The 26,685-nt window shown below is 32.7% G+C and overlaps 1 protein-coding gene and 1 long non-coding RNA gene across 2 annotated transcripts in view; one reads left to right on the forward strand and one right to left on the reverse strand.

Annotated features, from left to right (window-relative positions):
• Positions 1–13,794, reverse strand: part of LOC118183447 (WD repeat-containing protein 47-like) — a 136,045-nt gene extending 122,251 nt beyond the window's left edge. The window contains exon 1 of the mRNA XM_035352984.2: positions 13,540–13,794. Coding sequence (XP_035208875.1) covers positions 13,540–13,707 — 168 coding nt within the window. The 5' untranslated portion in view covers positions 13,708–13,794. The remainder of the gene's footprint in view (positions 1–13,539) is intronic.
• Positions 1–26,130, forward strand: part of LOC146995158 (uncharacterized) — a 172,791-nt gene extending 146,661 nt beyond the window's left edge. Inside the window, exon 3 of the long non-coding RNA XR_015043577.1 lies at positions 26,003–26,130. This is a non-coding gene — a long non-coding RNA (uncharacterized LOC146995158). The remainder of the gene's footprint in view (positions 1–26,002) is intronic.
• Positions 26,131–26,685: the final 555 nt, after the last annotated feature.

Below are 26,685 nucleotides of genomic sequence, written 5' to 3' on the forward strand. Positions count from 1 at the left end.
ACGATGCACTAACCGCGATACACTAACAGACTCCTTCGGTGCACACGACGACCCACTCGGCACTCGCTGCCCGGCTGTCAACTCGATCGACTGACTCCGCAGGGATTGACTCGCTAAACGAGACACCAACTCGATGCTAACTAACTCGCATTCTAGACGAGGCACACATACACTGACTGCGGACCAGCAGGGTTTATATAGATTTCGGCCTGTGTTCGAGAACATTCTGGGCTAAACCGGTAAGAATTCGTTCCAGAAGGTTCTCCATCCGCCCATGGTATATCGCCAATTTTTTCGCCAAATATTGCCAAATGGGCGATTTTTCGCCAAATGTGGCAACCCTACCTTTTCTTGACATTTTATGGCAACCCTAAAACTGCCTTGCGGGGAAGCCATCTCACCGCGAATGTACATTTCGTAACATTACTATATTCTTTTAAACACTATTATAAAACAAACTAAATAATACGCAATTCAAATCATTCTGAACTGTTTGTGTAATAAGGTTTTACAGTCATATTTTTAAAGCTGAAATTTACTGTATTGATATTTATTTCTTATCGTAGGCCTAGAAATGATTTACTGCTCTGAGAAACCAAATATTTAATCTTTACGCATTCGAGAATGGAAGAAAGCAAGTTAATGCTTTAGATTTCTGGATAATTACTAAACTAGAATAATGGTTTTTCGAAATATTTGATTCTATTGAAAAATTCAAATCGAATTTGTACATAATATTTACTCAGCAAACATAGATGTGATAGGGGTCGTAATATTCAGTACTGGCATATTCACACATGTTCTGAAAATAATATTTTTATGAATATTAAATTAATTTGTCTTTCTTGAAATTTGAAATGATATGTAATATTTGAAAGCTTCTGTAATCAAAATATTAAATTCTTAGTTAAATTCTATTGAGGCTGCATGTTTTAAATTCAGAATGTTGCTATTTATTGGCTCAACTTTGGTATTTTGAAAATTAAACGAAACAAATGAAGTAACACCAATGAAAGGCATAACTACTGAAAATAATATAGACAGGAATAAGTAATACAAGCAAAGAAACGAATAAATGAAGTGAAATATAACAGTGTAATTAATTCAATAATAACTAAAATACCCATTAATATATTCCTATAGGAATTTGAATAACGATAAATAAATAGGCAAACATATATCTCGAATAAAAATAAATTCTCTTTAAAAATAAAATAAAGAAAATCTGAAAGCTTCCATGTTTTATATTACACCCAAACGGGCGATCTTTTTAACTTTGTGTGTTACCTTTATTTATTAAATATAATGTTCTTCGCACTTAAACGACATAAAATTAAATTTAACAGCAATATCACAAAATATTTAAAAAGAACATATTTTTAGAATTTCCGGTACACAGTCTCTCGAAATAAAAACTTCTTTTCCGTACAGTATTGCCATTGCTCGCTTTGAAATTGAGTTTTTTAAACAAAAATTCGTTAAAGCTTTACAATATTTGAAATAGATAATAAAACAAATTTGAAATTCAATATTCCGGCTTCCAAGTGCCCATGTTCGGTTGGAGGACTACGTTATTCAAAATTAGATGGCTCTAGATACCGTCGTTTTTTCACAGTGCGAGAAACATTCATGCAGATTCTTCATTATTTAGTTTCTTTAAATATAATAATTTGGTGGCAACGGTTTGAAAAGTGAACCAACGCAGAAAATGAAACGACGCAAAATGCCGTTTTGAGACTAATAGCCCTTTGGGTCTAACGTCTTTTTGGGCTAAAAACCTGAAGATGATTGAATCTTTAGTTTGCTTTACAAGTTAACGCTAATATAGCTTCCTTTCATTAGTTAAATAACTTTAAGGTACTAAAATTAGCGTAATACCAGGAGACGGCATGCTTATCTTCACTTTTATTTGTAAGTTTCAAACTGGGGTTGAATTGTTAATTGAATTCGAAGATGATTTATGAAACTTGTGAGTATATATAACAGACAAACTATTAAGGATTAATTTCTGTTACTAAAGTTTCTTTAATTCAAGCCCACTTTGTTTTTCAAAATCAATACTATCGCCGAACGGAAGGATTGACTATGGGCAATCTTCTCAATGGTGCATTTGCTGTCATTTACATGCCCTATTTTGATGTCAAATTATTTGATAAACTACCTTTCCATCTATAGATTCGCTACGCAGAAGGCAATTTCGCTCTTTTTGATGGTAATAAAGAAGATTTATCTCAGACATTAATTGTTATAAATTCACTGGTACAGCCATCCAGCTCCTTTTTAAAACTGAATCTGACAATAATCTTCCTTTCTTTGATATTCTTATAATCTGCAATGAATCTGACTGCAATACTACTATTTACCGTAAACCCTTTCCTGCCTGTTTGCCTTCTCATGCTAAGTTATGTCACAGTTATGTCACCTGGTTAAGCAAAAAAGGCTTATTTCTATTTAGCGCTCTTAAAATTTCTTCCTCAGAACCTTTGCTTGCTAATGAATTCAATTATTTGAGATCATTTGCCACTGATGATGATTTTCTCCCTTGGTCATTGACAAAGCCTTTAAAACATTTTCATCTTATAATAAAAGAAGACATTCCACTGTTCGAAATAACATTAATAATCTTGTCGTGCTTCCATTTCATCCTTCTGTCAGTCACAAAATTGCACGAACTCTCCACAGGTTTAAATTTCAAGTCATTTTCTCGCCTATCAATAAAACCCATGGGTTGATTCCTAATGATTCCATTTCTGATTTTAATTCTTAGGGACTTTACACCATGTCTTGTCAATGGGATTTGATATCGTAGACCAAACTAAAAGAGCGTTTTAAGTTTCGTATCAAGGAATACAAAATTAACAAGGTCTTTGACAGCTAATCATAGTTGGAAATTTAACCACAATTTTGACTTTTCGTCTGCAAAAATTTATCCAAAAATCTTCTTTCATTGGTCAGTTGGATTTTCTTGAAGATTTTCACATTCACAAAGATTTATCTTGTTTAGTTAATGACTTTACTTTCAATCAAGTCCTTTCTATTGCTTTAAAGATTCTATTAACTTAATTTTTCAGTTTGGTTCACTTTACTCGTTTTGGGTATAAATACAACAGTTGCTTTCCGTTCGTTGCGGATATATTTGCTCTTGATGAAGAGGTACGTGTACTTATTTGTCCTCAAAATCTATAGAGTCTTGATATCTACGGCACACATGGCTGTTGCTTCGCTAATTTTATATTTTACTTTGTTTCTCTTCAGCCTTGATTAATTACGTCGCCTCTCCATATGAAAAAAGCTTATTTATAAAACAAGAGGAATCGTTGACCATGTTAGTATTTTTTTAAAATTATAATAGAAGGTCAGATTCCTGTCATTCTTAAAATGCCTTTTTCAGCTTCATAGCAGATTTTTAGAAAACAGTCAAAATCAAGTTCGTAAGAAGTTTTGCATTGATCCTGTTCTAGTCGAGGTTTGAATATACTGATGATTCTGTGTTTTATTGACCAAAGCTCAATGTAGGCGTTTTCAATAGTTTGCACCCAATGGTATTATATATAAAGCGACAGTTTTTGAGTAATTTCACTAAGTAAAAATTAATAAAAGCTTGCTTAGAAGTTACATAATATAACCTCTAATGAATGAAATTCATCCACAAAAAGCGAGATATTGAGATAAAAATCCTTTCTAAAAAAAGTTCTTTTCCTATCATTGTTATTAAAAAAAGTTAATACAGATTTACCATTTAAAAGCATTTTTTTTTCATTTTATTTCTTAAATTTATTTAATTCATGTATGCAAATTGTCCTTATAATAGTTTCCATAATAATAACAACGTGATTGGTTCATCGCTATATTAAGAATTTTTATTACATAGTCTCTTATTATGATTCATCATAATATTAAATATAGTATGTATTATCAACATTTATTATATAATTATGAATCGTCAAACAGAATATTCTTTCTCTATCACGAATATTATTTCATAGACTTTTCTCAGTTATGAATATTATTTCAAGGATTCTTAAAATGTAAATATCTATGCGAAATTCTTGAAATAATATACAGATTTCGAGGAACACTTACACAAAATTTACTGCCTACAATTATTAATACCTTTCTTTCATCTTTGTAACATAAATTTTATTTAAGGCTTATTTTTTCTAATGAATACTTTAGTAATTTACATTTTAAGTAAACTGGCAATAAAATAGCCGCCCCTAAATAAAATAATAATGAAATTCCTAATTCAAAAGAGCTTGTATGGTTGAAAAGAGCTTGTTTGTTGTAACTCCTGCCGTTAAAACTGTTGCCAAAAATTAAGTGATCTGCGCATGCGCGCAGCCAAAGAACTATAACTGAACTTTAGAATTTGCAATAGACGTTTGAATGAAAGATGTAATCAGTAACTTCTGTCTGTGTTGTATATGTAATTAGTTAGTAATATAAATTAAACATATATTATAGAAGTGCCTTTGAATAGTGATTATCTTCAATTTATTAAATAAAATATTCTCGGACACCCTTGGATTAGAAAGAGAATGAAGATCCTCAGAAAAAGTAAGCCTTTTACCTTTATTTTTAGAATGTTTAGTATTAATATCAACAGTTTTATTAAAAGAAATTAGTTCCATGCATGTAAATATATACACATAAAAGAAACATAAATAACCAGTGTATATGTTTAGAATTTCCGATGCGTTGAATGTTGGCATACCATTTTCTGCTTTTTTTTTTTTTTTTCGGTCTTTTTACTTCCTTGTACGAAGTAAAAAGGAAGTATTGTAATCGCGAAAAGTTTCAGGCAGCATATTTCAATGAAAATATCCATTTTGACCGCTATCGAATGCAATTTAACGATGTTTGTGCGTCATATCTGTACGTAAGGACAGAATAAAATACTCTTTTCCTTCAAAAAATTATAAAACTGCTTTAAAATTAATTCTGAAGGGAATTTTTCGTGGCGTCTGTACGAACGTATGTACGTACGTGCGTACGTACGTATCTCGCATAACTCAAAAACGAGTAGCCTCAGAACGTTGAAATTTTGTATATAGGACTACTATAACATGTAGATGTGCACCTCGTATTTTCGTTGCAATCGGCAGCACCAAACGTATATAAATATATTTATATATATATCCACTCTATTACCCGGCTCAGTAATCTCAGTTTCTTTACTCTTATATGTTTGTAAATTGTATATTTTTTGCTTTAAAAATGATTGAATTATGTTGTTTTTATCTTCCGGTTAAGGATCTTATGCCTTTAGTAAATCTGCGTGCAATATTTTTAGAATTATCAGCAATTTTAAAGTTGTTTAATTGCCGCTAAGCCTGTTTTTAATGGCGGCCATTGATGTTTACATTTGAAACAGGAGACTAGTGGATTTGTTGCCAATCTAGAGAAGCTTAGCTTCGCAACAGCAAAGATAACGCATTCATTTATTATTGCCAATTAAATCATGCTTAATTCTTTCTGAAATGTTTTCGAGGAAATAAGCGTTTGAGATTTACTTGGTAATTTTTAATATAGATATTTTGAGTTTTTATGTATTTTTGCCTTCTCCCGAAGTGAGAACTGAATTAATTAAATGAGAAATACTCAATCGTCTGTGAAAAACTGTTTCTGTTTTGTTTTGTTTGCTTAATTTCTTTTATACATAGTTCTAGCTTTATTATAGTACTTGAATAGAACATGTGGCAACGATTAGATATTTCTTTAAATGATATACATTTTGTGCATTCTGAGTTATAATATGAATGAAATATAATACTGTTAAGTAAACCTAGCGCCAGAGTGTCGCTATGGTAAACAAAGTGAAATTTAAAGAGTGCATTTATTCTATTGTGGTTTATGCGCTCTCGGCGAAGTAGGTTTAATTCAATCTAATAAGTTTAAATAAAATGCAAGAAAAAATGCATATAATTTAATATTCCGTACAAGGAAGTCATGTGGTGTACACATCAAATTTTTTCAGTTCATCAAATGAGTGTCCAGTTTTCTTACTAAGATGGCTCTACAAAACGCTTTTTTTTTTCTTTTTTATTATTAATTTTTTTTTTTTTTTTGCGCTTGCTTTATTTATTAAATATAAGTTTCTTGGCGCTATTACGCCACATAAAATTCTATTCAACAGTAAAATCACAAAATATTTAAAATGAGCATATCTTTAGAATTTCCGATAGACAGCCTCACGCTGGAGATAAAAAATCTTTTATTCCGTACAGTGTTGTTACTGATCGCTTTGAAATCGTTGTGTTTGTTAATCAAAAATTCGTTAAAGGTCTATAAAATATGAAATAGGTAATAAAACAAATTCGAAATTCAAAATTTGGGCTTCCAGGAGCTCATCTTCGGGTGGAGGACTATGCTATTCAAAATTTGATGGCTCTAGGTACCGTTGTTTATTCATAGTGCGAGGAATATGCATACATTCATGCACATTCTTCATTATTTGATTTCTTTAAATATACCAGGGACGATAATATTTGGTGGCAACAATTTAAAACTTCATACAACGCATTTAGGTGTTTCGTCGCAAAATGCCGTTTCGAAACTAATTTCCATTCAGGATTAACGTCACTTTTGGGCTAACGAATATAAAATTAAGCCCAAAATGGCTTAAATATACATAAAATTTACCGGTTCATCTCTATTTCTTAAAAAACTGCTAAATATTTTTCACGGAAGTCTAGCATTCAGAGAAATCTTGAGACTGAAAAAGGATAGATTAAAATTTTGTATATTACGAACCACTGCGCAGCTAGAGAGAGGCGGAAAGAGAAATCCGCCTCTGGCAGAACATTTTTTTAGAACAGCATATTTCATACGAAACATAAGAGCTAGTCATGAATCTTCGGAGCAAAAAGACTAATTCAAATTCATATGATCACAACAAAGTCCACTACGGTTATTCGTTTTAAGGTGCAGCATGGGGATTAAAATTATTAGTGAAGGACTGAAACAATGGTAACTCGTTCATATGCCCGTTACAAAATGGTCAGTGGTGCCTATTCATGGTCATTAATGAATATAACGTTACATACTCTACGTAACACATCGCCACCCAAACGGGATAGTGTTTAGTGACGCTGACTGTCGTACCAAAGGGTTCTCAAGTTCGAATCCCGGGCGCGGCTTGGATGTTTTAAATATATAGTGTCAATCTGCTATCACTGACTTTGACTCAGAATTAAAAAATCCCTGTTGGCCCAAATCTCAGCTAAAATACCAACTTAAATGCCTACGGGAACAAGTTTGGGAAGAAGAATTGAAAAAATAGTGATAAGGGGAGAAGATTCTTCCACCTTAAATCTCACATCAGTACGGACAGAATACTAACCATCTAGTCAATTGGTTTATGACAGGACATGGCCCTTTCCCCACGTATTTTTACGAACGAAACATAGCTCCTTCTGAGCAATGTATGTGTGAGGAAAGAGGTGACCCTAACAATTACATCTTCTAATGTCCATTAACAAAAAACTATCATTTGAAACTTTCTGAGACTAACTGGTATTCAGAGATATCAGTACTTGCAAATAGCATTAAAAGTCAAACAACTAAGAAGAAAAATAAAACTCTCAGTCATATTCCTCGCTAGAAGAGGAGAAGAATTGTGCAATACAAGATAAGCAAATAATAGCACACAGGAACTTTCAAAAATTTAAATTAGAATTGTCAAAACGACCTACTTGACAATAAATTAAAGGACAAAATTGACAAAAGTACAGACTAGAACTGACAAAAAGACTACAGAACCATACAACATCTCTTTGCATCCAACCAAAACAAATGTTTGTAAATGTACTGGTATATGTATGCCATTATGTATTAATATGCTATATATGGGGGTTGTAAATTAAATAGTGGCAACTTAACCTTGAAACTCACAGAAGGGCGGGCATGCGCAAATAGGGTATGGGAGCGGTGAGGTGCTGTTGTCGATGTGTAGAGTGCAAAAAACAGTCGATCTGCTTAGGAGGGTAGTTGTGTGGCGTTAAAGTGAAGAGTTTCGTTTCCATCGCTCTAAACCATGTATTCAAAAGGTGATCAGCGGTCGTGGCTTAAAATAGAGGTTGCCCGTGGCAAAAATGCAACAGAATGCTATCGAGGATTAGTGGAAGTCTGTGGCACAAATGCTTTACCATATAGAAACAGTAGCACAATGGGATAACATTCGTTCCGGTTGGAATGAGACTGCGGATTTGCAACGCACAGGTCGGCCCTCCATTCCTCAATAGAAGATTGACATCCTGAGCGGTCTCCTTACCATAGACCGCCGATGGACTTTCCGAGAATTATCCTTAGAGGTTGGTCTGAGTCATCAAACGGTGTGATTATTACACATGCTGTATCTGAAGGAAAAACTGTCAACACAGATTACTATTCCTATAGCACCATCTGCGTCCGGCTATGCGACGCAAATGTCCACGTTTATTGCACAACAATCTCCCTATCGCATTGCATGACAGCGCTCGTTGCCAGGTCGCAAACAATGTCACTCTCCTTTTGCGACGGTGACAGTGGGAAATCCTGGAACACCGTCCCTACTCACCCGACATGAGTCCTTGTGACTTCGATCTGTTTCCGAAGTTGAAGGAACCCCTCTGAGGTCACCGATTTCATGACGTTTCATCTGTACTCCCCGCAGTAGGGCGGTCGGTCGCTCACATCAACAATCAACATCTTGCGACTGGTCTACAACGGCTTCCCGACATTTGGCAAAAGTTTATAAGCTTTGCTGGTGATTACATAGAAAAAATATAATGCAATTGTACTTGCAAGTTCATTAAAAATTTATTTATACCTATGTTGCCATTACTTAATTTACAACCCTCGTATTTACCTTTATGTTATGTATTTACCTTTAAGTTCTGTATTTACCATTATGTTCTATATTTACCATTACGTATTCGAGTAGGAAAGGTACCATATGTCACAATTATATTGTAACCGTATGTAAAAATTGTAAATATGTCAAAATTCTTCAAAAAAATAATAATGTTCAAATAAAGATAGATAGTGTAGTTGGACAATACCCACATTACCAATGGTTAAACACTGAATCCTAATGTATAGTGTCTGTGCGGCATGGGGGCACTCTAAATACGCGGCGAACCGAAAGTTCTCTCGAGAGGTTAGGGGAAGAAGGGTGGGAGATTCTCAGACCCGTCCCTTCCGGGTGCTCTCCTCCAAATTTGAGGGCGGAACTCAACAAAGTCATATTGTCACTTGCATCTGTAAGTTAAACTGTACCCAAGCTCTTTTGCCAACGACAGGCGCAGTCTTTCCTCTTTGCCACGATGGATTTCGTGGGCTTGTTCTGATATCAGGCAAGCCGGATTATAGTCGCAGCAACAACACAAAAACAACGTTACACATCAAGTAAACCGCATGAGGCAGTCAGCCAGTTCTGGATTGAACCCTAGATCGAAATACCAGTATTCAGCCGATTTATCCACTCGGTCACCGAAAAGTGATACGGAACTGAATTGAGGAGAAAACTGTTTTTACACTTGGCAGTGTATTCAGAGATATTAGAAAGAAACTTCATTTTCGGTTAGGCCTTCTCTTATGCCACTGTGACTTTTGAATAATGACAATTAAATTACGGTCATATTGACATAAATAAGAAAGTTCCTCACTGTGAGAAAAATACTTCCGAATTTAATTTTTGTTACTGCTCGGGAAGACTAAACTAAGAGGCGAAAGGAAAGTTGCTTTGAACTTTATTCAAAAATACAGTCTCCAAAACGAAATTCCAAATTTAGTAATTCTACTTTTTTACTTCGAGTTCTCCTCTCAATTACTGTAAGTATTACTTGTTACGAGAAGAGTTTTTTAGATACAACTTGGTTAAGAAACGCTCAAGACCTAAAAATGAGTATCTTATATTTAATAAATATAGAGCAACTGGAGTAATGAAACAAACTTTTAGAATGCCACCAACGATTTTGCTATCATAAAAAGCAAGCAAAATAGCAATTTAAAATATTCGAATTAAAGTTTTATTTCAAAAATTAATACAGAGCTTACATTTTTATACGCCTTTAGTTATTATACAGATTTGTTTATTTGGTTCGCACTGATATAGATCGCTTCGAGAGGATAAAGATCTAGCTACCTGTTATTACAAAGAACTGTAATTTATTGCCTGTATTTTTAAATAATTAAGAAATGGATCTAAGATTAAAATTTTGCAACAGATGGCAGCACCATAAGCTGGAAATGAAAGTTTCTTATTTTAATGATACATCAGTATCGCCATCTCGTATAAACATTTTTTATAACGTACCACAACTTTTCGGCGCCATGCCCCAAACCATCGTGAAAAAAATAAACAAATAAATAAATAAAAAGAGGAAGATAGAAAGAATCTCAAACATTTCATCAAGGTTGTACGAAGATGAGAATGGTTGAAATTTTTGGAAACATGAAGTAGCGTTCTCGAAACTCCACTCTCCGCCGTTCCGGAGGAGATAATGCCACAAACAGATAGATAGACGGGCGTAGATTTTAATATATAGACCACTGTTTTAAAAATAATGCATATATCGATGTTTTATATGTTAAAACTACAGAAAGAAAAAGAAAGCTTCAAAATAACTTGACTTGCATATTTTAAACATTAATTTTGCTAATATGTTAATATTCGTAACCGAAACAAGGGAGGATTTATTTGCATTTCCTCATATAAATTTATATTTTGTGAATTTATAGAATGCACATAAATAGTTCTCAGGCATGAGGAACAAATTTTACGTGAGGAAGTTTTTTTTTTTTTTTTTTTTAGTTGCATGATTATTCCAGATTATACTTTAAAAACTAACAAAATATCATTTTAATGAGTTTCCTCAGTACATCCGCCAATATTTAATACAATTTTTTTATGCAGAATATTTTACATTTTAATTTTAGATATCATTTTAGTTTTATATATTTAATTTTAGATCTAAATTTTAGATATATCTTTTACAATTTTAGATATTTAATTTTAGATATTTTAATTTTGGATATAGATATATAAAATGACAGTCAACGGATGTCGAGTAATCTATAGTTAGATACACGTGTTGCACGAAGCAAATTACACATTGTTAATCAAATGAAAGAGGTACACGCCAATGTAAAATTTAAAATTAAGCAAAAACGCCTTTGCTCCTGAAGAAAGGGACTTCTGTCTGATCGCCCTCAAAACTGACAGAGTTTTTTTTAAATCTTTGCCAAACTAAGGTTGCTTTTGTTTGCCTAATTTTAAATGCATATTGTTACTTAATTATTTCTGATTTTAGCATTATTAACCCACATTCAGCACTTTACATCCTTTTTCTCTTAATGCACACATAAAAAGTTTAATAAATGTATGTATTAAAAATGTGTAAATTGAGGGAATTTTTATATAAAAATTTTAAATATGAATTAAGACGGAGAATTCATCAGCATTTACTTGAATTTTCATTAATAAAATGTACAACATAGTCAGAGCACTTAATCCTCCAAAGTAACATAAATATAGCCTTACTACATTCACATGTCACACAGACACCAGGGGCTCTATACTCATGTCCGTAAATTATATTTTTCAGGCCTCCACGGGGTTCTAGAATGTTTAATGTGTATGCAAAATTTCTGTAGTTTTATCAGTTGACGTACTGCAATTAACAAATTGTGCAATTTAAAAGACCCAGTTATACTTTTTGGAAAGTTGACATTCCCTTCAGTTTTGAGGTCGAAAATGATGCAAGATGATATATGCTCGAAGATTATTTTCAAATACAAGATGATGCAAAAATAGTGCGCATCAAATGTTCAAAAACTGTAGAAAATTCGAAACTGGATATTAACGGCAAATTGTTTTAATGGATAACACGGGTATACTGATCCCAGTAATATATCACTTGAAATTTGAGTTGCGGGGTGTGATGTTAGTCTTCAGAACCTTTTGTTTGGTGCAAGATGGGGATGAGTTTCCCTCAAGCAGAGAGAATTTTCCTGATTGAGCATTACTTCGCAATGCATTTTTACAGAAAAGATGTTGAAGCGCATGAAGAGATCCTCCCAAATGTTCGTGAACCTAACAAGACAATGTTTTCCGCTTGGTAACCTGATTTTTGAGAACGTGGAAACGTTCACCATAAGAAAAGAAATGGGCGCCCCCCCCCGTATTTTTTTCTGAGTTTCGACAAAATGGACGAAGTCTGGAATCTCTCACGATCATTGCAATCGTTCTGTGCTTGCTCGCAATCTTTACAATCATGAGCAATGAATCTGAGAAGGATGGCATTGCAATAAGATTTATGCTTGAGAAGTAATGCTCAATCCTAAAAACTCAACTGTATCGTGCACCAAACCAACGTTTCTCAAAGCTAAGAGCATAAACTGCACTGAAAATTTCAAGTGATAGTAGCAGTTTATAAGAGTCACCCTTCGAAACAGTATGCCATTAAATAGTATGCCATTTTGAAATTTCAACAGTTTTTGAAAGTTAGATATACTCAATCTTTTGATCACTAGGTACCAGAGTAAAGATATTTCTGATGGCATACAATTCGATGCGATCTTTGAGCAGCAGAGTCCGAAACATTTTCGAATGTTTAATTACAGTATTTTAGACCAAACTATACAAATAATTTATTCAGCATTTTTAAATGAATGAAACGTTTCTCCTACTTGAAAGCAGTTTAATTTCAGGTACCGATATTAAAAGATAAAACTTTATATGAATTTTTACATAAATATTATATATTAAATGAATAAAACAATTCTTTCACTTCTAATTAATAAAAGTTCATTTGATTATGTTAATTTTAAGAGCAAAATTTTTCTCGAATAACCGAAGCTTTCCAAACACTTCTAAGATTTTAAATTTATACTAGAGTAATATAATTCTGATTTATTCAATCTTTGTTTTATATAAAAGCATTTTAGCCTATGTAACCAATAACAGACAACAGAATAAAAATTTTATATTTCCTGATCTTCACCATCAGTTTTTGATTAATGTAAAGAAGAAAGAAAATGAACAACTGAATACCTTCCTTTCAATAAAAACATAAAAATACATTCGATGAATGCTGAACAAATTTGAGTTTTAAATTGTAATACATAAAAAGGTAAAACCACACGCTAGGTTGGAATAAGTTTAATATAATATTATTAGTTGATAGTTTCAAATCTTATTGATAACTGTTGTAATTTTATAAAATGTTAAAATTCAGATTTTAAAATAACTACATATTATATAGTATTAAAAAGGTATTAAAATTGTTATTCAGATTTTTAATGAAGTTGTTTATTTGTTTTTACTTTAAAATAGGCGACGTTATACAAATAGAATGTTAAGTACAATTAATTATATTAAGTACAATTTAAGTTTTCAAACTGCGAGGGATATGATTCGAAATTTTTAAAGCTACAGTACTATTTTAATTCAGTAATTTGACTTCTTATGAGCTAACCGATGTCTTATATTTCAGTATGAATACAAATACCCGTTTATAATATTAAATATAAGTAAATAAATATATAATCGCTTACTTTCTCAGTCTCATGATGAAGATGATGAATATCATGGTGGGAATGATGATGATGGTGATGGTCCGGCTTATCAGTATGCAAAAACACTCCCCCCTCGTAAACCACAAGGTATTTTCTCCTGTCTCCAAATAAACTATCAATTCTCTTTCGAGCAAGTTTTTCATCCATTCTTCAAGTGTAATTAGGGAAATTCACAATTTCAGATGCACAGATTTGATCGCAGTTGCTTCCGATTGGAAATGTTTTACTTCTTTCTTCGCGCTAGCTCGAGAACGTGAGCAGATACTGGGTGGAGGGCGACACGCGTGGTCGTGTTGTCAAACAAGAAAAGGGGACTGTATTGCCATTAACACATATTATTTTTTTAGGTCTTATTTATTGTTCGTAAGTAATAAACACATGATGTGGATTATAATGGATAGTTAGGTTATTTGAATACAGCAAAGCACACGAGGGCAATTCGCTTAAAGAAAGGGCGTTGAGGACTTTCTAGAGCAAACTTATTCACTAGTCACGTTAGACATGGGGGGGGGGAACTACGAAAACCAACCACGCAGACAGCCTATTCGCTTGGCATCGAACCCAAGTGCGAACTTCCAGTATTCAACGGTCTTAACCTTTCAGCCATTAGTGGTCTTTGATTATAATGGAACATATTCATCATAGTTAATCGGACTGTGAAAGGAAATGCATAGGGAAAACACGTATAAATGGCGTAAATTTCACAGAACGTTTTTTGATTTCGAAGGTGACTAATATAGGTCCCACTTTTAGCAACAGCCAGAAGATTTTGCTTTTCGAAGATGATTAGTTACACCCAAAACTGATAAAGCGTTCTATAAGATTCTATACTAGTGTAAGGTTGTTTCTTTACCTCTATATTTGGAGTGTTAGGGTGCAACTAAACTGTTGCGAACTGCATTAACTGCTAGTATTCGCTTTGCAATGAAGCTTAGTTACTTCAGATTAAAGAGAAAAATGAAATCCTTGTATGATTTCCTATCATAAATATGATGCACATATTTTAACGTAGAAAACTCTCAAAAAGGTGTAATACGTATAAATGTCAGAAATTCAGATACCAGTTTCTTGTATTTATACTTTATTTTCTTTGTCATTTTTGCGACAGATTGATAAATAACAAATAGCACCTTTTAAAAGAAATCTCGAATATTAAAAGATATCTTAGTAATATGTTAAAAAAAGAGCTTATTTTTTTTCTTGAAATCTGTGTTCCACGCGGTCACTTCATTAAATAAGATTCAAGAACATTCGATCTATTATTGATATTCACATTTTATTGTTTAATGTTAGATAGGTGGAGAAAAACCCTGTTATAATTTTGTTTCGAGATTTTCCTTTTATCTGATTACTTAGTTAAATGGCCCTAGTAAATAAAAAATGATTATCTGCTATAAAACCGTGAAGGTTAAGATATAAACCAGATTTACGGTAAGCAGTCAGATACTGATTTGGTTAAATGGTATTTTGTTAAAAACTATTTCGACTGCTTAGACTTGTGGCCAAAGCTTTTGTTTCATGTTTCGTGTGTTGTACAGTTTATTTAAATTCTTTAATCAGACATAGTATAATCGAGAAATCGAAATTTAAATTCTTTAATCAGACATTTTCGTGTGTTGTACAGTTCATTTAAATTCTTTAATCAGACATACTATAAATATTTAATTCATAGTAAAAATTATTGTTATTCTTATTAGTATTACACTGTGTGTATCATTCAAGATACATTATCCTTACTATTCTATGTAAATCACGTGACTATGCTTAGAGCATTAGATCAAGTCGTGACACTAAAATTGTTAATTTCCAGTACAATTTGTTGAATTTTTGCAGAGTGCATATGACCACATCCTAGTACCCATCAAAGCATATTTCTTTAACAATTTAAAATTATTAGTGTATCTTGAAATGGACATGCCTTTAATTTTTAGTAAAATAATTTTATTTATTGTAAGCATAATGAAATAAATTTGATTACAGCGTATAGTTATTATGTTAGTCTTTTACTGCGCCATTTTTAAAATGAAATGTCTTTTTTTTTAGTCAATGATGTTAATATGCGTGTCCTTTAATAATCCGTGATATCCGGCATTCTCGATTATCTGACCACATTTCAATTTCTTTTATGTCACTATATTCCTTTGTGTAAACACATATATTATTTTAATATTGAATTGGGTGTCATTTTTGCGGGTATATTACGTGGAGGGAAATTTAACCGTCTCCTCAATTTTTGCCAAATAGGAGCTTGATTGTGAAAATTTTTGGGCCTTGTAAGTCTTTCAAAGAAGAAATCGGAGAAAGGAAAGATTATGCGACTGTTAACACTATACTCATTTACGTGCACAGCCAAGTACTGATTTTACACAGTAGCTAGGTTCCAGGCGGGGGGGGGGGGAGAAATTATGCAATAGAACATTAACAAAAGCCACTTATGGGTATGGTTAATATATTAATTTGGCACGTGTCTGCATGCATTTTATTCATTCGTGGCGCACCTACTTTAATTTCTTCTGGTATTTTAATTCTACATAACTTGCTGGCTAGCTTTTTTCGTATTGCCACAAGTCCCCAAGAAATTTTTTAATACACTTACTGACAAAAATTTCGTGCATAAACACAATTATAGTTTAAGAATCAACAATACATAAAATACATGAACAAATTCAGATAGCCGAAAAGCTTAAACACAATTAAAGATTATATATTCACCATATCCGGTGGCTTCTTATTTCCCAAGCAAAATGACTCATTTAGTTGTTAGTCTTTGAAAAAAAAAAATCGTGTCTCGAAAGACGTTTTGAGTACAGTCTTTTTTTATGCAAATTATATTTCTCTGTGGTAATAACGAGATACTCATGCACGTTGTGGTTCATATGGTAATTTGTGCATCATCCCCGTTCATATACTTTCGCGGCCAAAGTGAAGGCTGTGTCGAAAGTGGGCCTCATGGGTGACGTCAGGCGAAAGTTTTGCCCATTTCTGGGCATCAAGACGCCTCGAAAGGCTCTGCACTCACACTTGAAGTTCTTCCGCTCAGCTGACCCAGAAGATAATAAATTTAACTTCGCTTTTTTATACTTCTTTATATATTCTTTTTTCATTTCGTACCATGCCCCCATACATCAACTAATCAAAAATCAGAAACCGGCATTGGTCACCGCGGTGCGTGAAAGAAATCTGATTTAAATATAAAAAAATGAGAAGGAATCAAAATCCGCAGTTTGCTTAACAGATTACTGATCCTTCTTTCAAGGTCATATAAATTTAAGCTTGCTGTTAATTTGTTTATATTTTTTTTAAAGTTATTTTCTTGGTTTAAGACATATTTTTTAATACAGAATGTTTTTCTTAATAGCTTTTTAGAATAAAAAGATTAAATATATATTATTTAGAGAGCTTTCATGTTAATTTAAATTAGTGTGCATGACATATTTATTGATTTACAATTTTTTAAAATTTAATTAAGACAGCATTTCTCAAAAATTTTTTGAGTAGTTACAATTTTATAACTAATTCTAATATATTTATTTTATATATTAGAATGTTCTACGGACCACTTTACTCTTACCTATTTCCAAATCAATTATTTTAGCATATGTTACTATCTGAACATTTAAATTTTAGAGTGTAATTAATAAAAAATTTTGTTTAACTTTGTATTGGTGTAATGACATTAACCGAAGGAAAATTAAATTTGTTTGTATAAGCTTTACCTTATTAACTAATAATTAAATAAATGTTGGCACTCGTAATTAATGAGATGGATAAGCCTTCCAATTTTTACACAGCCAGCTGTTCCATGTTTAAATGTATGCCAGTAAACTTAAGTCTGAGATCGGCACATATTTATGATGTCTGTTTCGATACTTTGTTTCTAATTGAATTCGTGAAGAAAATATTTTCTCATATAGATACGCAGAAGCGATCTTAAGTATAATTTTTTAAAGCACCAGTATATCATTCACTGTTTTCTGTTTTGACTGGTAATGAGGTCCAGAAATTATGCACTGTGCTTGGAATTTCATTTTAAGTGCTGTGTCATTCAAGAGTTCTATTAACTGTTCTTTTTCATTCAATAACTGTTTGTTATTTTTAAAATTATTTTTTATTGAAATTTAGAAGGATCACAAGGCGGTCGTCAGCACTTAGAACTTCACGGACCACTACCTATATAATTTTATATTTGGCGGACCACTAATATGAATTAAAAAAAGCCCCTTAAATTAGACCTTAAAGACAACATATTAATACGCAAAAACAATATTCAACTTTCCAATTCTAATTTTCATTTGTTAATATAATTATCGAAACATTGCTGTTCAGCAGCATGCCTTTATGGAAATTCAGGCTACGCCCCTGATTATGAATAAAAATTAAAACACTATTAACATCTCATTAATACACATATTTCGTGCATATTGAAAAATTATATGAAAAGTACAAAAATCTTACCTTCTTGTACAGAAAGCTTCACATTTCCATATCACTGAAAAGGAACTTCACGAAAAGCAAGAACAAACCGGCAAACGCAAAGCAATATCAATAAACTGAAAGTGTTATGCCGCCAATTTTTAATTATTTTAAACATAATAATCATCGCTTACTCAGCAATGGTGCCATCGATAACAGTTAGACAAAACAAAAACAGAAGCGTTCAGTGATGCAATTATAAACAAGAATGCAGATGGTTCTCATAAAAATCCATCAACTTGCCTATTGACACGGAGAAAAACTGTGTTATTAACGTGTGTGTGTATGTGTGTGATTATGGCAAAGCCTCGAGGGCTATCTGCCTAAGGGGAGGGATGCCTTCGTGGAGGACTTTCTAAGGGAAACTGGCTCGTATACACGTTACACATGGGAAAAACCACGAAAACACTCATGCAGCCAGCCCGTTCGCAGGATTCGAACCTCGGACCGAACTACCAGTGTTCAGCGACTTTACCGCTCGGCCGCTGGTAGGCGTGTTATTAGCATATGTTCGTAATTCAAAAGGAAAGGGAATTCCACTTTGCGCTAATATTGAAAACAGCAGCATATACATGAATGCCAATTCTCACTTTCAAATGTCGCTAGATACACCTGCAAAAGTAACTAAAAAGTCTCTAAATTCATTGAAGGAATTTCGTTAAAATAGGTATAATCCATAAAAAATTAAAAAAAAAATTTAAATCCATTTAAAAAAAGGTATAATCCATATTCCATAATAGGTTTTGTTACTCGTCATTTTTTAAACTGAATCTTCATAAAAATATAAATATTATCCCAATTTTTCTGTGAACCATCAAAAAATTTTCAAGGACCACCTGTTGGCGACCGCTGCTTTAGACAACTGAGATGACTTCCGACCTAGGCGTGAACGCCGCACAGAATTTAAGCCCTCATCCTAGAGGAAAGAATAAAAATATCTGCTCTGCCAACAGCCTATACTCGGGATGGCAGAGTAGACAGTATCTGATAGCTATATTAAACTGTTACAGTTAAAAAAAGGTGTTACAATTTTGAACGTTATAATTATTACACAAAAATATGCCCATTGCATTAGCACAGTTATATATATTATATATATATATATTTCTACATATAATAAAAAGAAGAGTCTGTCTGTGTGTGTGTGTCTTTCGTTTGTGCTGCGCGTAAGCTAATAGACCCAGAGCAACGGAATTTGGTACATAGGGGTGCATGTAGACAAGAGCCAGTGCACCTCGAAGCGATTTTTTCAAAGTTCGAATTAATTTTATTTTAAAATTTTATATTTGTTGATGAAATCACATCAAATCGATAATTCAACAGCAACAATGTAACAGCAACAATGACACATTGTTGCTGATATCAGCGCTGTTGCCACTCGGAAAAATGAGGGCGATAGTTCTGTGCAGTTTTTAAACTTGAATACTGGGCGTTTGTCGAGAGGTATTTGGATACGACGTTTGTCGAGAGGACGTTTGTTTTCTGGTACATTTCAAAGCCATACGAAGGCTGGCCGCATAGCGACTAGTATTATATTTATTAATTATTATATATACAAGCAGACATAAACACATGTACCTATTCATATTTCTAGATTACAATAAAAAATTTAGAATAAAATTAGAAGAAACAGAAACCATATGAATTGAAGTATGGCACATAAAATAATACAGTGAAGTTATGCAAAGGACCACAAAGGCAGGCTTTCAGGACAACTTGTGGTCCGCGGAACATACATTCAGAAACGCTGAATTGACATAGTATGTATATTCGTCTGATATGGTTTATTAATATGGAATCACATATCAATAAAGTGTCACTGTTCATCACTTAAAGAATATATATATTTTCATACATCATTACATCAAATTGGAAGAAGGTCCCCTACCCCCAAAAAAATTAAATAAATGAAATAAAATAAATAAGCTCAGGCGCAGATTTTGAATAATCATCGATTCGTGGGCACTGTGTGTGCATAGAGTTCCTTTTCTTTAGGAAAAAATGTTTTTGTTCCTGATGAAGAAGGATCTGAGTTAGATCGCCTTTTAAGTCTATAGAAGTTTATTAAAAAACTATGCCAAACTAAGATTGTGTTTTACCTAATTTTAAATATCATCATATACCATTTAGAGAATATGAGAATATGTGGCTTATGAATATTAGTTGAAAACCTATCGCAAACTTCAAATCTAAAATTTACTAAACATGCAAATTTATGCAAAGGGATATAAATGGCCGACATATTTTAGTTTTAGTTACAGGATTATAAGGATGAAAAATTTTAGTGATTCTTTTTAATTCGATTGAATTATTGAACGCTTAAGTATTCAAAAGCATGAATATCGCCTGAGTTTCTTTTTAATTGCTCTATTAAAACTATATTTTCTCGTGTTAAGTAGATTCCTGTGTGCACATCAAGAATTAGCGCCGCATATAAATTAAACATTTTAATAATTCAAAGCAAAATACATGCCTGTCTAACATATTTTTTCCTGACTACGCAATTTTCATTCAGCTCAAAAGAAAATGTAACAATTTTCAATACGTCTGCTCATTAAGACATTACAATGGAACCTCGGATCACAAGTGAATAAAATCGGTTGATGAGCAAATTATCTAAACCGAAAACTTCTCAGATTATGCACTATTTCTCGAGTTACGAAAACTCAAGTCGGCAACAAATTATTTTCAAAGGTGTGTTGAGATAACCTCTGACATAGTATTAAGGACTTCTGACTAAGTATTCTGACACAGAGACTTCTAGAAGTGTAATTTTCCGTCCTTAATTTTCATTAACAAAGTCTGTCACAAATGCCTTACAGGACCACGAATTCGACCTGGAGGAAATTATGACTAGATTATGTTCCAAAGAAACATTCGGAGAATGTTTTTTGTTCTTTGTGCTCTTGTGGTTCTAGGTAAAATCATGGGACTAGGAGTTAACTATGAATATGTGGAAGAATTACTAGAGGCTATAAAACGAGCTCAACAAGAAAGAATTAGAAGAATCTCACAAGCACTTCTAAATGGCAATTGGTGAAGGAAGTGTGTTCAGAGGAAGACGAACCTATGTCTTCGATCTGCGAAATTTGTGCAAAATGAAATAAGGTACAAAGCTTAAATAATCATATCATTCTGACAAAGCAATAGTAAGCCACAGAAAAAGCGTTTCTATTACCTATGCCAAATCTTACTTAAGAAACATTTTAAAAGAAAGACAATAAAAAATATCATTGGACAAATTTTTGAGAGAAACGGAGGCCTAATGAGTCTCAAACAGAGACGAGTAGTGCTTAGAGACAACGAAAAGATAAGAAATGGCCCAGAAAGAAAGTTACCTGATGAAAAGAGACTCCTTATATCTTCCTCACCACTTTCCACTAATGCCAGTCAGTATTTTTCATAAAATTACAGTAAAATATAAGGAAATTTCGTCTATTTTATGCGTTTAGCATTGCGTTTATCTTTTTGTGTCTTAGAATGAATTATGTCCATATACTTTCATGGACATGAGCAGAAAATATTATTGTGAAAGTTTAAATAAACAATCAGCTGCGGTCCAGAAAGAGATTAATCCATTAATTCCTATAGTGTAAATACTTCGTGGTACGAACATATCGATCTTCAGGAAAGAATTAAATTCATGAACTGAGGTTTCACTGCATAAAACATATGAAAAGTGTAGAAAAATAAAAGAGAAAAAGGAGAAGTAAACATACTCTTCTGTTAGAGACAAAGTTGTTAGCTTTATAGGGAACTTTGTCAAAGGTATCACTTTTCTTGTCTGTAGGTGACATTAAATTTCGACATGAAGTTACTTTCGTTTTTCGTTCTGATCTAAAAATAAAAAAAAGAATTCAAAGATTTCAGATATGTGGTCTATTAAAGTAAATGAAAGCATATGGCGCTAATCTAACTCCTGAGTGTATTGCTAAGAGAATTCAGAATTTTATATTTTTTGATGAAATCACATCAAATCGATAATTCAACAGCAACAATGTAACAGCAACAATGACACATTGTTGCTGATATCAGCGCTGTTGCCACTCGGAAAAATAAGGGCGATAGTTCTGTGCAGTTTTTAAACTTGAATACTGGACGTTTGTCGAGAGGTATTTGGATACGACGTTTGTTTTCTGGTACATTTCAAAGCCATACGAAGGCTGGCCGCATAGCGACTAGTATTATATTTATTAATTATTATATATACAAGCAGACATAAACACATGTACCTATTCACATTTCTAGATTACAGTAAAAAATTTAGAATAAAATTAGAAGAAACAGAAACCATATGAATTGAAGTATGACACATAAAATAATACAGTGAAGTTATGCAAAGGACCACAAAGGCAGGCTTTAAGGCTATGTAGTATTAACCCGGGCTATCGTGATTTCATAAATGGTTATTACGTTTAGTTAGTGGAAGATCCGTGATTCGAATTCCGACGAGGGCGCAAATGATATCTCATGTTTTCTGGTTCCGGAAAAGATAATAAAATGTTTGTATGGAATTTTCAGATTCTTTGACTACTTCCGATACAGAAGACCCGAATACCACAAAAAGAAAAAACAAATGAAATACACATGTAAGGTAATAAAACATATCAGAAATATTAGGATTTTGCGAGCAGGAAACACAAAAAATCAGCAGTAATTTTCTAGATTTGAACACAAGTGTTCCAGTGTTAGCTGGAGGTCCTATTACATACAAAACCAGAGTACACTTGAGAGGAACGTTATAATTTCTTGCAATATAATGTAAAGTAAATAAATCTGTGTTACATTATATTATTCTCTAGTATAGAGAAATAAATGACTATAACTATTGTAATGCATAATATCACAATAATTAGTACCACGCAATACTTAATGTTAGTTAATAGAATGATGCATAATAAACGTAACGTAATAAACATAACACTAAGCATAATAATGCTAAGCAAAACTGGCATCTATCTGAAGGGAATCGTCACAGATTTGATCTAAGAAATATCAGGGATTAGTTGCTGAACTTAAAACCTGTCCGCACCCTGGTGAATGCCGTTAGTAAGAGGGAAGAGCCGTAAATAAAGTAATAAGAAATACTTTATAAACACAATTAAATAAAATATGAAATGGTAATATGAAATATTGGTACTTTTTTGTTTTGCCGGCGCAGGCAATAAAGACGCCAATAATGGTACAACTGATGCCAAACGGATAATCCTCGCTGGTAATCTTTTACGCCTCATTTTCAAAACAAGTAGCAGCCATTTCTTATCAGATTGATTGTTTTTTTCAATATTGGCATACTATTACATAGAATTTTAACCAGGTAGTTCAATTTTATGCCTTAAGGCCATTCGCGGTAATTACGTCAATTAGGATGCAATCACACCGCTCACCCGAAGCCAAAGTCAAGGGTTAAACTCATCAATTCTAATGAGAATTGCGAAGTTCTCATTAGAAGTAAGCACTGGGAAGAAGTAAGCACTTTGCACTCTCAGTGCGAAGTAAAGCACTGGGATTTTATATAATTTCTGAGTAAGCTATTCGTACGAATTCATGAAGTTTCATTTAAACTTGTATTCCAAATTAAGATGTAATATGAAACTATTGTAGATAATTACTGAGAGAATTAGATTTTTGTAGCATAGTTTACGTGAGATGAGATCACTTGGGGTCACGTGATATGAACAGGCGAATCAGGATGTTGAACCGTGAAAGCATAGTAAATTCTTAAATTAATGTATTTTTTACAAATTTATTGTCTTTATTTACTGGCTTTTTACAAAATTTTAAACGGTAGTAAAATGTTTATGCCTTCAAAATAAAAGATTCTTAGAATTAACATTTGTTAAAATTTTTTATGTGTGTAATGTATGTTGTGGCCAATAAAGTCTGCTTGGCGAGATTTGGGACCGCGAAACGGAAAAGTACCGAAATATTAAATAATTCATACAAGGTAATACTGATTAGAGGAATAATAAAATAATGAAATGAAACAGAAACACGCCAGTGTAAAATGTATAACTATCCCTTCCCGAAAAACAGGTTTCGCTCTAAATATGTAAATTTGATGTAGTATATGGATAAAAAACTTTAAAAACAAGCAGATAAATGTGAAATGTTCTGAACAATGTTAAACAAGGTGATAATCATTCTTATGTGGCTGAAAGGATGTTGTTAAAGATAAGGTAATGTTACAGTAAAAGTTGGGGAAACGGGAACACGTATTTCAAAACACGCTGAGACGTCTGAGTTTATAACTCTGGAATTCGAACTAACAAACGTCATCATTAACACGTTGACAATGTTGTCGCTGATTTAAAGAAGGAAATACGATAACAAAATTGTGTCAAAGCAATAATTAAAATAGATAAGATGTAATATGCTGACGATAAGTCAATAAAAAGATTTTATGAGTTATATTAGCGTGTACAGTGAAGAAACGAATTCTTATTTCTAAAAACACTACTTCAATAGTCTAATTTAGTAAAAGTGAAAAAATTAATCCTTTTCTAAAGCCCGTTTTTAAGCAGTTCACATGCAATATTTGGAAACGCTGTATATTGAGTAGCATTATTACCAATGATTGTTATATAGTGAGGAGCTAGTAATTTATTAGTAAACGAGCGGGCTGCCGTCAAAGCAAAATTTATAAGTTCTATGTACACCTTGAAAAGAAAATGTATTAAAAAAATTCAGTATGAATGAAACCAGTTCAGTCTTTCCAAGCAACAACAATTTTCAAACTTTTTTTTTTTTTTTTTTTTTGCTGCCAAACCAGGAAACAGAAACTTTTGACTTATCAGGTTAATACGTATACGTATGAAGTCACAATTTAAATTTGATATAATAAAATAAGTTTTTTCTCAATATTAATAAAACAATTAACGTGGCAATAACATTCCGTGTTAGTTATTCTAATCTAACACAAAAAATTGCCAACAACAACTATTTATTTTAAACTGCTGACATGAACGAAACATTTTCGACATGCACAATGCTTCGCGTGCGTCTTCAACGTCAGAATCTGACCTTATATAGTAATGATATCATATTTATTGTTTGGTAGTACTACTTTTATTTCGTATTTTGTAAAATTTTTTATGAACAAACTCTATAATTTGTAAGCGAGCAGTGGCAACACTTTTCGAAATAAAGTAGATTTTTATCTCCAGCGCGAGACTATTACAACTCCAAAGAATGAGTGCCAGAATTAGCATTTTCAAAGTTTTTAATTAATATCATAAATCGTACAAAGAGGAAAATGATCGATGTGGGTTCCCGCGAATTTACGGAATCCGGGATACCTCTCTCGAAACTCAACTCTCCGCCGTTCCAGAGGAGATGATGCCACAAACAAACAAACAAACAGACAGACGCGCACAGATTTAATAGCATAGATTAACTTTTGTCAATGAAGTAATAATGAAGTCGATTGATGTTATATCAATCTTTTGATTGGCTGGTGTGCTAGACATTATAGTATGTTACTTTCAAATAGGAAACTTCAAAGTTATTTTCTGTCACCCGTATTGACTCGCAACCATTCAAACAGCAGATGCGGAAAAAAGGTCGACTCGCTTAATTTTTTTTTTTTTTTTTCATTACTTCATTTTCGCTTAACGTGTTTCGATTTATGAATAGCACGCGGATGGAGGCTAACTTAAACTAAGTTTCTAATGACGTGGAAAAAATCAGTCGCATGCAGTGATAATGACACGCGTTACGTTCGCAAACAGGAGAAATGGTAATGGGCTTGAAGTGTCTGCTTTAAAGTGTAGTTTGGTTTGAACGCTAGTAATTGCGTTTGGTGCATGGATGTTGTGTTTGTTTTCCTTGTGTAATATGAATATCAGCCAATTTCGCTTCGAAATTCGTTATGAAAACATCCTTCCCGTAAGCAGATAGCTCTGTGTTTTTTCGTATTCTGTGAACTAAACAAACTTGATAGACTGATATTTTTATTTTAAACTTGTAGAGACATTAGGTATTTTGGAAGAGGAAAGATGAAAAATTAACAACGCCTTCGCCGTGAAGCGAACCGCGGACCTCTGGAATATCAGCCCACTGTGCAGACCACCACACCACGAAGGCACGCCAAGAAGGTGAGAGAAGTACCTTATGAACTATCATAATTTGCCTAAATGGGAAAATATAAGATCTGCGTTTGAGTAAATTCATGGATATTCGGTGATCTTATATGTGTTTGTTTTTATATTTTACTATTTTATTTCATTTTTTATTTTACTTTTTTCCCTACTTTATTTCATTCTAAAACACTCTTTTACTGTTTTAAAGCATGCTTTTCGTTTTAAGAAAATAACTACTTTTAGCACATAATTTGTTCCATGTGTTTTCTCGTTAGATCATTAAATGCATAAATGACATTTACTTAAATTTACTGTAGGAAATTTGATAAAATGTTTCAATTTTTGTTCCTTGGAGCTTTCACATAAGATAACATGAAATGAATGTAGTAGAAAAAAAGCTGGCGTTTCAGTTATTACTATTTAGAACAAATTCGTCATCCCCTTTAAATATAATGTAGTATGTTATTTCTTTAACTGGTATAGCCTAATAGGAGGCAACTACTCACGCGAATTCCTAATTAATAAGGAAATAATTTCCATGCGTTAAAAATTATCTTTAAAACAGAAATTT

This window comes from Stegodyphus dumicola, chromosome 10, assembly GCF_044657685.1.
Source record: "Stegodyphus dumicola isolate Sdum_Otavi_A_Nest chromosome 10, ASM4465768v1".
Taxonomy (NCBI): Eukaryota; Metazoa; Arthropoda; class Arachnida; order Araneae; family Eresidae; genus Stegodyphus; species Stegodyphus dumicola.